This window comes from Gopherus flavomarginatus, chromosome 4 (assembly GCF_025201925.1).
Source record: "Gopherus flavomarginatus isolate rGopFla2 chromosome 4, rGopFla2.mat.asm, whole genome shotgun sequence".
In the NCBI taxonomy this organism is placed as follows: Eukaryota; Metazoa; Chordata; order Testudines; family Testudinidae; genus Gopherus; species Gopherus flavomarginatus.
The window spans coordinates 54,457,256-54,471,536 of record NC_066620.1 but is presented as its reverse complement, the minus strand read 5'-3'; the positions used below and the strand labels follow the sequence as shown (position 1 = coordinate 54,471,536).

The 14,281-nt window shown below is 44.1% G+C and overlaps 1 protein-coding gene across 3 annotated transcripts in view; it reads left to right on the top strand.

Moving 5' to 3' along the window:
* The window catches only part of AIDA (axin interactor, dorsalization associated), a 51,160-nt gene that overhangs the window by 4,462 nt on the left and 32,417 nt on the right, over positions 1-14,281 (top strand). For 2 of the 3 annotated variants that reach the window (XM_050948613.1, XM_050948615.1), the window contains exon 2: positions 8,973-9,042. In XM_050948613.1, the coding sequence (XP_050804570.1) occupies positions 8,973-9,042 (70 nt within the window). Of the gene's footprint in view, positions 1-2,743; positions 2,923-8,972; positions 9,043-14,281 lie in introns of those variants that run through there. The other variant, XM_050948614.1, reaches the window with a different exon arrangement.

The window sequence follows — 14,281 nt, the reverse complement described above, 5'->3', positions numbered from 1 at the left end:
AGGGGGATTAAAACCACTGTGGTGTATGGCTGCGCTATTTTTCCCTCCTCTGGTTGGAAGGTGCTATAAGAACTTAATAACTACTCCAACTCCACATGTCCTCTTGCTGGGTTTTTGATTTGTAGGATCTTGAGCCCAAGAGACAGAACTGGGAGTAGAGACTTCCAGTGGCAAGTTACCTAATCTCTCTGTGCCTTTGTTTCTGCCTCTGTAGAATGGCATAATATGTATCTCACAAGTGCTGTAAAGCTGGATTCATTCAATAGTGTAAGTTATGGGGAAATCCCAGATGGAAGGAGCTGGAAAAATGTTGAGTACTGTTGTTTTGGTGCCCTTTTATTTATAGGGAATCACAACAATTGACACCGAGGCTCCATTTGTTTAGTTTTTTCCTTTTCACTGGAAGGAATTTGCAGCTCTTCCCATGGATTCTCTTCAAAATGCCCTTTAGTTTCCTTTCACTTTCTTGGACTATTTGCTTACTGTAACTTTCCAATCCACTCTTGAATTACAGTGCAGAGCAAACCAGCACATTCTCAGTTCCAGACTTGCCTCTTGTACTGCCTGACCCTCTCCTGGACAACACAAGCTCATATAAAGTCCGTCATTTTATTAATAGAAAATTATATGCACAAATCCCGTTATCTCAAATGGAGTTTCCCAAACATTTCAATCCAAGCACATTGGTTTAGATAAACAAAGTTTAGCCACAGAAAGATAGATTTTAAGTGATTTCAAATTAATGAGGCATAAAAGTCACAATTGGTTACAAAAAAATTAAAGGTAAATTAATATCTCACTTAACAAGCTAGAAAGCAAAAGATCTCTTTCACTACATGCTTCAGTAGTCCTACTGGCAGAATTCCTTTCAGACAGGATCCCTCCATTAGTCCGAAGCTGTTACTTTTCCCCTCAGGTGTTGTGGCTGCTGTGGATTGAGAAAGGGAGAACATTTTGAGGCATCTGTTCCCCATTCTTATACCTCTTCCTCTTCTTTGAGAACCATTTACAGCTGGGGTTCAGGGGAGACAGTCTGTGGGAATGGGAAAGATGTAAATTTTTTGCTCACCTCCTTTTTCCTGCCAAAGAATGGCCACTTAACTAGGTGATGGTCCATTTGATTTCATTGAGATCTGGCTGAGGTGTCAGTTTGCTTTTTGTCTCTGAGGAACTGATTTGTGACTGCTTTCCCAGATTTGGAATATGTCTTAGGGCTCGTCTACACTTGCCAGTTCTGTCGCCAAAAACTGGCTTTTGGTGACACAATAGCATACACACTGCAAGGTCACTTTTTCGAACCCCCCGCCCCCGTTTTACTTTTGGTGACCAAAACTTCCACCCCTGCAAGAGACTTTTGTCTTTTCCCCTCCCTTTATTGTAGACAAACAGCCAGTATAGACAGGTGTTTTTTTAATTTTATTGGCCTCCAGAAAGTATCCCACAATTCCCATGCTGCCGCTCTGGTCAGTGGTTTGGATTCCACTGTCCTGCAGCCAACCTGCCCCTCTCCCTTGCAAGCCCCAGGAATTTTAAATCTCATTTCCTACTTGCTGGCTTCCCAGAGGAGCTTCCCAGCTGAGCATGGCTGGCTATCACACCAATGTGCTCCTGCTTGGACCGCCGCTGAATTGTTGGATCTGATCAGTATGTGGGAAGAGGAGTCTGTTCAGTAGCAGCTGCGACTGACCCATAGGAATTGGGACACATGGGCAGATTTCTCGAGGCTTGTGTGAAAAGGGCTATAATCGGGACATGCAGCAGTGCAAAGCGAAGATAAAGGAGCTGAGGCAGGCGTACCATAAGGCGCGGGAAGCGAACCACCGCTCCAGTGGTGCACCTAAGACCTGCCACTTCTATAAGGAGCTGAATGCCATCGTTGCTGATGAACCCACCTCCATCGCGGATTGCCCTGTGGATACTTCAGATGCAGCTGAAAGAGGGGATAACCCGGAGGCTGAAATTGTGGATGAAGAAGTCTAGCTAGAAGAGGATGTGCTCCCAGTGGGGTTGCCGGGTGGGGCAGGCAGCCAGGAGCTTTTCTCCACTCCAGAAGTGCTCAGTGGGGAGCTCGACACAGATGAGACTCTGGGTAAGTTGCTGTGGCTTGTGTAGGGAATCGAAAAGTGGGAGGCAGGTAATGTTTTATGTCAGCTGGACATTGCCCTTTGTAGCTAATCTGCATCATGAAGCAGGGTATTGATGGACATCAAGACCTGCAGGAATCCTCTAGAGAGAGGCTCTGGAAAGCTTCCAAGAGGTATTTCTTAATCCTCTGCCGCAGATTCCAAGGGACTACAGCCTTGTTAATTTCCACATTATAGGAAATTATACTATGCCATTTAGCAATCACTGGAGCTGGGATCAACGCGGTGCACAGCTGAGCTGCATATAGACCAGGGTGAAAACCGCAACCATTTAGCAGCTGAGTCCTGGTTTCTCTGGTCACCCTCAGCAGGGAGATGTCAGCCAGCAGGTTGGCTGCTTGTGAAAAAGTGTGGGATAATTTTAGGATGAGTTCCCTGCAGAGCTGCCCTGCAAGCTGTGACCTTTTCATCCATACACACGACCACCTTACCACCTTCCCCCCATTCCCGAACTCACCATGATTGGGGTGCTCGCGGAGCTGTTTGCCTGCCTAGAGTCTCAGAGAGAAAGTGATTTCTACTAGCAAAATGCCATTGTTACTAAAATGTTTCAGTCATTTGCCTGAATGTAACAATCCCTCTTCTGTTCAGCACAGACCTTGAAGAACACCTCATGCACCCCCGCGAACTGGCTGCGGCAGATAAGAAAAAAACTTAGGCTCAGCAAAGAACACATGTTCCTTGAGGTTCTACAGTGCGATGAGAGACAGACGAGGGAATGGAAAGGGTACTGGGAAGCCGAAAGGCAGGACAGAGAAGAGAGTGCTGCTTTTGCTAGGCAAGTGACAGAGTGGATGATAAAAGTTATGGCGGTTCAGACAGAGATGCTCAAGTCATTGATAAAGCTGCAGACTGAGCAGATCTGTGTTTGAGCACCACTGCAGCAGATGCACAATTCTTTCCCACCCCCCTCTATGTCCACACATTCCTTTTCACTTCACAATACTCCTGAGTTTCCCCATCACTCCACCCCCTCACAGCTTGCACAATGATAGCCAGAGCTACACACAGTTGTGAGGTTTTATCCTTTTTAACAATAAATAAAGGCTAAGGTATTTAATGGTACAGCGTTTTTATTCTGTGTTCTACAAAAGCATATCGCAGTCAATTCACTCTTGGGAACAGGCTTCTAAAGCATTGTGTTGCATGGATCTTGGGCCCCAAAATCGTACATGGATGCAACAGGGAGGCAACTCCAAAGCAGATGTGTTACTGCCCCTCATTGTCAACGTGGTTCCTCAAAGCCTCTCTGATGTTAATAGCAGCCCTCTGGGCTCCTCTGACAGCCCTAGCATCTGTCTGTTCAAACTGTGCAGCCAAGCGCTCTGCCTCAGTGCACCATACCTGAGCAAACATTTCACCCTTAGATTCACACAGATATGCAAAGTGCAGCACGTGGCTATGACCATGGGAATATTATCCTCAGTAAGGTCTAGCCTGCCATTTAAATCTCCAGCAAGCTTTCAAATGGCCAAAGGCCCATTCGACTACCATGCGGCACCTGCTCATGTTGTTAAAACATGCCTTGCTGCTGTCCAGGTGCCCTGTGTAAGGTTTCATGAGCCAGGGCTGTAAAGGATAAGTCAGGTCTTCCAGTATTACTGTGGGCATTTCCCCATCCCCAATTATAAACTTGTGGTCTGGAAAGCAAGTCCCCATCTACAGCTTTCTGTGCAGGCCATTGTTCCTGAAGATGCATGTGTCATGCTCCTTTCTAGACCAGCCTGCATTGATGTTCGTGTAATGCCCCCGGTGATCCACCAAGTGCCTGCAACACTGTGGAGAAATATCCCTTCCTATTGATGTATTCAGAAGCAAGGTGGTCTGGTGCTAAAATTGGAGTGTGTTGATTTGCAACTGACTGGTAGCAGTTTGGATTCGCAAGCTTCCACACAGTGATTGCAACACGCTTTTCTACTGGAAGGGCAACTCTCAATCTGATGTCCTTGTGCTGCAGGTCTGGGGAGAGCTCAGCACATAACTCCATAAAGACTGCTTTACGCACCCTAAAGTTCTGTACCCACTGGTCGTCATCCCACACCTGCATGGCAATGCGATCCCACCAATCAATGTTTGTTTCCCTAGCCCAAAAGCGATGGTCTACCATATGCAGCTGCTCTGTGAATGCACAAAGTACTGATAAGTTGCTGCCATCCATATCGCACTCGGGTGTCTGCAATTCATCCTCTGCTAACTTTGTGAATAACTCTGTGAGTAACTGTGCTGCCACGTGCGATGTCCTCACGACAGCTAACAGCACACAGGAGAGAAGTGCGGGATCCATCCTCTCTCATTGCAAATGCTGGCACGCACTACAAAAGAATGACAGTTGGAAAAACGGCACGAAAGGAAGCCGGAGACCTTTGGAGGGGTGGGATATAAAGCGGTGCATGATGGTACATTTTGCATATCCCAGGATGCGCCGCAGTCCGTTTCCACATTCCCGCAACAGCTAGCGACGGATGGTGTCGTCAGGCACTGTGGAATACATACTCACAGTCCATTGCTCTCGCTGTCGACAAAGGTGCCCCAAATACGGACACAATGTGTCGACAGAGGGAGCAAATGTGGACACGCTTGGGCGACTTTGCTTTTGTCAATTTTCCTTGGTGACATTAGTTTCATCGAAAAAACTTGCAAGTGTAGACAAGCCCTTAGAAACATCATACAGTAGACATCTTAACTTTACATACAATGTTGCCACACATGTTTTACCAGGACAACAAAGATTAGCAAATCATGAGTTTTCAGATTATTTTACAAGGCACAGAATTCATTGTACAAAATTTATCATAGCCTTGAAAAAGGAGTGGATGTAGGGGTAGAAACTGTTATGGGTACACATTTTGAACCACTTTAGTCTGGGTGATTGAAACAATGAACTCAAGGGCCACAAGGGTGTGTTGCAGGCCAGTGCCCCGTAGCAAGATCCGAAGGTGCTTTGTAACAGTGCAATCTTGAGGAGTTGTACCTTAATCCTAAACGTTCCTCCTGAGCTGAAATGTGATGTAGAATCACTGAACAAATAGTTTTTTTCCATCTCTATCTTCTATCAGTCCATCTCCCGATGCAGAATCATTCCCTAGAGCACACCTTCAAATGCTTTGTCAAATTTCCATGATCTAATTGTCAGGACTCCTTTCCTCCTGCTATGCAACAAGGGAAAACATGTAGTGTTCCTCCCTAAAATGTCGTCCCACTACTTTTAGTTATACCCCAAGTAGTATCCTTAAATAAATACTCTGCCTCTGTAACATTTACATCCCTCACATATTTGTGGAATCCTTATTTCCTCCTTTGTTTTTATTTTGCCAATGAGCAGTGTAAATTAAATTATTTTCTCACTGCTGGAAAATGACCCCTTGTGGGTGACCTGGGCTTGGGAAAATCCATGTTTCCACGGTACATGTTATCAGTCAGACACCTTACATGAGCACTACATTAAAATCTAAAAACAAAAATTGGGGTGGTAAGAAAATGCCCACTTTTTTCTACTGGAATGCTCTTGCTGTCATCAAATGCTGAAGTCTGGCATATGACCATTGCATTATTTTTCATTTATAGAGGTCCACTGGGGAACTCAATGCTACACAGAGGACATCAGTCCCCACCTCAAGAAGCTCATACTCTAAATTAAATACCATCCATCCAATCTCTCTCTCAAATCTTATGTTCTTGATTCAGGAAAGTAGAGGCTGAATGGGGGAAAAGGACAATGTGTCTTATAGACCGATTTCTTTCTTTTTGGCAATTTAAAATTTTCAAGGTAATCCAAGAATAACTAACAAACCACATTTGCAGTGTTCAGGTACGTTCCGTGTGTGTTAGTGTTTGGACTAACAGCCCAAGTCTCTCTATTCCTAGAACAGGACCAATACACGTTCCTAGAACAGGACCACACATTCTCCTGTCAATGTATCTCAACCCTGTTCTGAAAGGACCATGTCTAGGAGTGAGAGGATCCAGGGCCCATTCAGTCCTTGGATATTTTTTTACTGAGACTGCCAACAAGAGTGTCTTGGTATAAATTGCAGGGTGTTTTGTGTTAAACAGATTCACTGGGAATCTGACTGAGATGATCAGACTCTCTTTGCTGAACAGCTATCTAATGCTAGCAATTTTTGGTCACAAATGATCCAAGCTGAGGTTGGAAGGACAATGAAAGTCACTATATCCCAATTCTAATCTCCTGAGTCATCCATTCCACCCCTCTTCCCAAATAGTTTTTTAAATTGGAACTTGTAGAGGGATTGGTGTTTACTATTAAAAACTAGGTTTTACCTTTTCAATATTATGTTTCTTACTGAGGAAGAGACACTTTACAAAAATATTATATATATGGAGATAGAGTTGGAAGGGACCCTGAAAGGTCAAGTCCAGCCCCCTGCCTTCACTAGCTGGACCAAGTACTGATTTTTGCCCCAGATCCCTAAGTGGCTCCCTCAAGGATTGAATTCACAACCCTGGGTTTTGGAATCTGGTACCAGTGAAGTCTTTCTTACTAGCAAGTACAGTATGCATGTGAGAGATGAATCAAGAATGAGCTTTTGAATTTTCTCTAGGTTTTTCTGCTCCAAAAACTTTCCTAAATGACCTTTCAGAATGATAAGCAGTTGTGGGGAGAGAGTCCTTTCCCTTTCGTATACCCAATTCTGTAATTCTACTGCTACAGAAACTTCAGAAGTGCTGATATATTGGAGTTTTTAAAAGAAAGTTTGTGATTCTATTTCAAGTTCACATGGAATGCAATCCCAATAAATCCTTATCAGTAACTTATTGCAGACTTGTAATGAGTTTTTGTTCTCCCATAGATCTTTGACAAAACTGCCCCTAAAAGCTTTTTCATGCATCTTGTTTTCAAATTTAAATTAGAAACCTGTGCTCTAATATCTCTTACCTCATTAGAATGGAAGGATGTCAGTTGCTGTGTTAGAACAGGATTAAAAATTTAACCTCTGAAAAGATTTTGGAAAGTAACAGTTCATCCATATAAAAATAATACTTTGCTCTTACAGGGTTTTCATCCATAGATTTCAGTGTTTTATAAAGGAGGGTAGGTATCATTGTCCCCATTTCACATATGAGAAAACTGAGCTGCAGAGAGAGTAAGGGTCTTGTTAATATGTGACATCTGTAAAAACAGCCACATTAGAAAAGCATGAAGTTAAACAAAAACACCATTAGGATTAATTTTGGCACCCTCTCTCCAATAGTAAATGAATAGAGCTGTGCAAATAATAGATTTTTAAGTTTGCTGGCTGAACTGGAAAAAAGAATCATTTCAGATTGACCCAAAACAAAAATATTTTGATTTTTTTCCTAGCAAAGAGAAATGCTCCCCCCTCCCCCCCCCCAACCACCTTGTTTTGGGTCAAATAGAATGTTTTGTTCTCACTTTGGGTATCTAACTTTTTTTTTTTTAATTAACAGCAAAGGAAATTTAGAAATGCCACTCACAAAGCTGGAGCGGGAACAAGTTCAAAATGTGCTCCCTAGTTCAAAGAATCAAGTCCTCCTGTGTATGGTATTGTCAGGGCTATACCCTAGACTCCTACAAGTTCTCTTATATAGAAGTAACAATGCTTTTTTCTTCCTTGGCTTAATTAAATTCCATGACTCTCATGCTTTATGATAGCAGATAGATCTGTTAATGCTTTCTTTCCCGTTAGCAGATGGCATTGGCTTTTATGAGCCTTACTCTGTCAGTTTTATCAAGAAAATTAGCATTTTAAACAATATCCAATTTGTTAAAATATGATATCAAATAAATGCATATTTTGCACTTGGTGCTTTCCAACCAAGGGTCAAAGTGCTTTACAGAGACTGGTAATTACCGCCCTTGCTTGATAAATGGGGAAATTGAGGTCCAGAGAAGTTAAATGACTTACCCAATGTGTGTCAGTGAGTCAGTGGTCAATTCAAGAGAAGAACTCTGGTCTCCTAATTTCTGCATTCTGAAGGGATACACGATTGTATCTGCACGGAAGTGTGACAGTCTTTTGTTTTAATACTTGATATTTAAAGTACAATGAAACCTATCCAAGTGACCACCTTCATTGGAGGGCTCTCAAGGCAGGAGGTTGTCTAAAGTATCCCCAAATATAACAAGTCCAGTTCTGCTCCAGCTTCATGAGAAGACCATTTCTGTTAAGCAAGTGATTTTGCCAGTCCCTTCTACTATGACATGCACAAATCCTCATTTTGCTCCTTTATGATATATAGAAGGCCTGAAAGGTGCTTCTGAAAAGTGTTTGCTTGTTTTACTTTAGACCTCCCAGGTATGTAAAATCTGCTTTTTCTGGAAGACCTCTTGTGTCTTGATAATCAGTCATCTTATCTGGGGGAGTTGGCATATTGAATCTTCAACAGACATCTCTTCTCTAGAATGTCTGTCATTAGAGTTAAATAGATGTTAAAAAGTTAGACAAAAAATTGTTACTTTGACTCTCGTGATGATTTAGTTTCAGGAGTTTTCTAGTCATTACAGAATTATCCAGGGTAAACAAGACGTGTATTTCTAAATAAATGTTGTGCTTGTTTTTCATATTAGAAAGTTTTAGGTGGTCCTTATACATCATAAAAAGATGCAGTCCCACTCTTACCTTTTGTAGATCTCCTGTATGTCTTCTTTAACTGTCTGATGTTATCATGCGTTTGTCAATACAATGTCCACAGTCTAAGGGTTTTTAATATTAGGAATATGCAAGCACAATAGTCTACAAAACTTCTAGCTAACTTGTTTCTGACGACAGCACCATGGGATTCAGTGTTTTGTTCCCAATCTACAGGAAAATATTTAATACTCTTCCCCCCTCTTTCCCCATCCAGATTAGCAAGACATCTACAGAAAGAGGCCCAGTCTCAACACAACAACTCAGAGTTCACAGAAGATCAAAAGGTACGTTACTGTTCATTCGGTCCATGGGTGCTTGATCATTCAAGGTCCTGGTTGCTGGAGTCCTCTTGAAGGCTCTCAGAGGACTGAGCCCTCTGTTTTTCTTCTCCCTTGAAGGAGAAGGTACTGTGAAAACAGAAAATAGCATGGCTGAAATGTTTATCATTAGATGTGACAGATATTCTGATGTGCAGTATTCATGTCTTACAGTCTGGCCAGAATCCTTCATAACCAGAGTTTTTCTTTTTGGGTGACCTTTTAATAACTTATAGAACTTTGGCAAGGAATTAATTTAATTTTGTAAAGTCCGAATGTAAAATGTCTTGAACTGCAGATGTGTCTAGTGCGTGGGGGAGGATGTTAAATTAACATGTAACACTTGATGGGAAGTGAGACTGCCAAAGTCTTCTAGAGCAGGGGTTCTCAAACCTTTTCTTTCTGAGGCCCTCCCAACATGCTATAAAAACTTCACGGTCCATGTGTGCCACAACAACTGTTTTTCTGCCCATAAAAGCCAGGATGAGCTTTAAGGGGTAGCAAGCAGGACAACTGCCCGGGGCTCCATACCACAGGGGGCCCCATGAAGCTAAGTTGCTCAGGCTTATCCCTGGGTGACAAGGCTTGCGGCCCTGGGCTTCAACCCCATGTGGCAAGTCAATGCCGGCCCTGCTTAGTGGACCTCCTGAAACCTACTTGTGGCCCCCCAGGGGGGCCCCGGACTCCTGGTTGAGCACCACTGATCTAGAGTCTTCACTCTTTGCAGTCTTTCGACTGAACAAGGTTGTAGTGTGTGTTCTGTTATATTTTGTCAGCATCATGTTAGTGTAATTCTGGAAGGGGGTTTGTTAAAAAGGAAAACTCCAACAGATTTTCTCAGCACTGAAAACCAATTTTAGTGAGGTGTATTCAGTCTAATAAACCTCCCCAATCTTGCTGTTAATACACGGGACTTTGCTACCCTTGTGATATTTTGTGAAGGGACAGGGTTTTATTAGGAGTGATGGCCATTTAGAGAAGACTTGTGATTACAGGTATTGTTTATGGGAGCAATAGCTTATTTAGGAATGGAATTTTCCAGTACACAACTCATTTCAGTATACAAATTACAGAATTATGTGTGGATTAGAGAAAAAGAACCTAGTAAGAGATGCTTTATGATCTGCTGTGGACTGAGTTGGAAGGTGTGGTTGGTTAGCAGGTGGTGTTAATCTCACTTATGGCAGGCTGTGATTAACAGCATGCTGTCCTTTATGCTGTGTATCAGTATGAACTTCACTGTTTCAAGATGATTGCAAAACTGGGTTCTTTGAACTTTGTGGATAATTTCTTGCCCCAGATAAGAGTGTGTGTGTGTCATAGGGAGGGGAAGGCTGCTCCCTGTGGAACAGATCTCTTGGAGGGCCTGGTAGGGTTGCCAGGTGTCTGGTTTTCGACTGGAACAATCAGTTGAAAAGGGACCCTGGTGGCTTCAGTCATCACTGCTGACTAGGCTGTTAAAAATCTGGTCGGCAGTGCTACGGGGTTAAGGCAAGCTAGTCCCTACCTATCCTGGTACCACGTTGCACCCCAGAAGTGGCCAGCAGGTCCGGCTCCTAGGCAGGGGAGCCATGGGGCTCCACGCACTGCCCCTGCCCTGTGTACTGGCTCCGCACTCCCATTGGCCAGGAACCAAATTAATAGGCAGCAGGTTTAAAACAAACAGAAGGAAGTATTTTTCACATAACGCACAGTCAGTCTGTGGAACTCCTTGTCAGAGGATGTTGTGAAGGCCAAGACTATAATAGGGTTAAAAAAAGAACTAGATAAATTCATAAAGGATCGGTCCATCAATGGCTATTTTCCAGGGTGGGCAGCGATAATGTCCCTAGCCTCTGGTTCCCAGAAGCTGAGAATGGGCGACAAGGAATGGAAAACTTGATGATTACCTGTTCTGTTCATTCCCTGTGGGGCACTTGGCATTGGCCACTGTCAGAAGACAGGATACTGGGCTAGATGGTTCTTTAGTCTGACCCAGTATGGCCGTTCTTATTACATTACTTGATCTCTTTAGTTTTGGCCATGTCTGTTAGCCTGCCCTTCTGGGTGAAAACAACTAACACCCTGTGCAGATCTCCACACAATGCATGTGACCTTTCAAGTTTCTGACTAAAAAATGCTTGCATGAGCCTTTTAGAAAATTATTCTTGGCTTTATGCAGTGTTGAAAAATCTTATTTTTTGTGTGCTGATAACTTGCTGAAACACTTGCACAGCTGTTTAATCTTAGCATGCCTCATTAAACTACTGGTCTGCTAACAACTTGGACCTTTCTTGAAAACCAAACTTCGCTTAAGCTCTCTATTTGTGCAAACATCTCAAACTGCATTACAGTTAGCACAGTCATTACTCACACAACAGTACAGACGAAGCCTTGACTACTAGATCAACTGACTTTTTCCCTTCTAAACACTAGTTTACATTGAAACTGGATCTTTAACAGCTCTAACTAGCAGAGTTCATTACAGCTTCAGTACTGCTAATAAGATATTAAGTGTTTTCATTGCTGTAAAAGGAGCCCCTGCATGGGATAGTTGCAGCTGAAAACGATAGTGTTTAGCTGCATTTTGTACTTTTGGGTTGGGTGTGGTCCCTTAAAAATAGTTATGAATAATGGCTGCTGGTATCTTGCCATAATTCAATAGATTCCATATAAAACCTGTTCTTTTCTATTTTAAACTCCAAATCTCTCCAAATTTAATCTGTTCCTAGTGCTGTGTTATCATTCATCAACTCCCAAGAGCCTAATGACACACACTTTGCAGTTTCATCTGCCCCACTACAAGGAGTTAGCTGGTTAGACCAGGCAGCTGTAAGAATCTAACTTCAGGATGGGATCTGCTAAGCATAGGGGTGGGGTGGTGGTGGTGAATTAATACTGTGTGTGAGAGACTGAGGAAGAGCAGAAGTTAAATTATGTTTACATGTCTTGCCCACATCACACAGTGCTGGAGATTCTTAGTGTACCAATCCTCTTGCTAATTGAGAGAGCAATTGCTCATTGCTCTCAGTCTCTAGAAGCATAATTGGGGGATCTGTTCTATCTGTTGCATTTTCTTAACACTCACTTGGCATGCTCACTGCTCCTTTGCACTGATATTAGAATTACATTTTATATGTAGAGATTCTGCCTCCCTAGGGGAGCTCTATCCTCTCTTTCTCCATCACTTCAGACCTCCTCATCCTGGAGGTCCTTCATTTGTGGACAACCTCTTTCCAGTCGTTTTCAGCAACAAAGAACTCCCAGTGCTGTTGCTTAACTGACTAGAGAGAATACCAGACATTCTCTTCTGGGGGTTGAGCATGCTGCATCGGTAGCGCTACTGTCTTTGATTCCCGTCCCATACCCAACCCTGACCGTGGGACTAGGCTATGCATTAAACTGAATGTGTGGAACATGGGTACTCAATCTTCTTAACTCTAAGGTATTCGAATGTACTCCAGAGCAGGAGGTACATGATTTCTAATATGTATTGATTGAGGGCAGAGAAGCAGAGTTTTCCCTCTAACATGAGGCAGATGTCATTCAAGCACAAAAGAGACAGAGCTTTCTCAGGGGCCAGCCCAAGACTGGAGTGGACTCCCATAAGAACTAAGGACCATAACAAATCTCACCAGCTTCCAGTGGAAGTGCAGGGCACTCTTCTTTGCCTTTTCTAATGTAAACACATAGCAATGTGTTTTGTGTATATGTTGTAAACTAAAAAAAATCCCAAACCTAACACTTCACTGCACACACTTCTCTGCCAGGGAGAGAAGAGAACAAACACGTGACAGATGTTAGGCCAGAGGGTCCCAAACTGTAGGGTGTGCCCCAGGAATGTTCGGGGGGGCAGGGATCAGGGAGGGAGCGCTCCCAGTCATGGTCCTGGCCCAGTGCCTGGTCCTACCTCCAGGTTTGGCGTGGCTCCACACCTGGCCGCTGGCCCGGCTGCCAGCATCCACCACAGCCTGGCTACGGCTCCGCTCCCACCCCTAGGCTTGACCCCATGCCACATCTCTGTCCCTGCTCCCAGCCCTACCCCCAGCTTCGGCCCCCTTACCCTATTCTCCCCACCCCTGACTCCTTCCCCCCAGAGTCGCGGGCCCACTCCTGGCTCTGGGGTTGGGGAGGGGCATGACCCTCAAAAGTTTGGGAACCACTGTGTTAGGCACATTGTTTAGTGCACTGCTGGAAGGTGCTCAGATACTGCAGTACTTAGCATGGTATGAGAACCTGTGTAGCCTAGAGTAGAGCATAGTACAGTAACTCCTCACTTAACGTTGTAGTTATATTCCTGAAAAATATGACTTTAAGTGAAACAATGTTAAACAAATACAATTTCCCCATAAGAATTAATGTAAATTGGGCGGGGGGGTAGGTTCCAGGGCAACTTTTTTCACCAAACTATATATATATATAAAAACACACACAGCATAAGTTTTAAACAATCAATTTAATACTGCATGTAGCAATGGTGATTGTGAATCTTGGTTGAGGTGGTGAAGTCAGATGGTGGGATATTTCCCAGGGAATGCCTTACTGCTAAATGATGAACTAGCAATCGGCTGAGCCCTCAAGGGTTAACACGTTGTTAATGTAGCCTCACACTCTACAGGGCAGCACAAATGGAGGGATGGGAGACAGCATGGCAGACAGAGACACACACCCTGTGTGTGGGGGGGGGAGAGAGAGATGCTCATTGCCCCTTTTAAGTACGCTGACACCGCTCTAAGTACATTGATTTCTTTTAAGTAGATCAAGAAGTTGAGACGACAGCTGCAGCCAGCAAGCTCTCTCCTACTGACCCCTGTCATGTCCCCGCCTTGCTCTATATGGAGAAGGGGTAAGCGGGGGGCAGGAGAAGGGGGGAGGGGGAGACCCTGACATTAGCCCCCTACTTTCCCTCCCCTCCCCCTGCACAGCAAGCAGGAGGCTCCTGGGAGCAGCTCCAAGGCAGAGGGCAGGAGCAGCACATGGCAGTGGGGGGAGGGACAGCTGAACTGCCTGGCAATTGATAGCCTCTCGGGCAGCTGCTGGACAGGGAGCTCAGGGGAGCGGGGTGCTGATAGGGTGGCCGCTGGTCCACCCTGGTTCCAGGCCCCCACCAGCTAGCTGCAATGGGCAGCTCTTCCAGCAAAAAGTGGAGAAAGCAGAAGGCTGCCAAATGTTATAAGGGAGCATTGCGCCACTTTAAACGAGCATGTTCCCTAACTGATCAGCAATG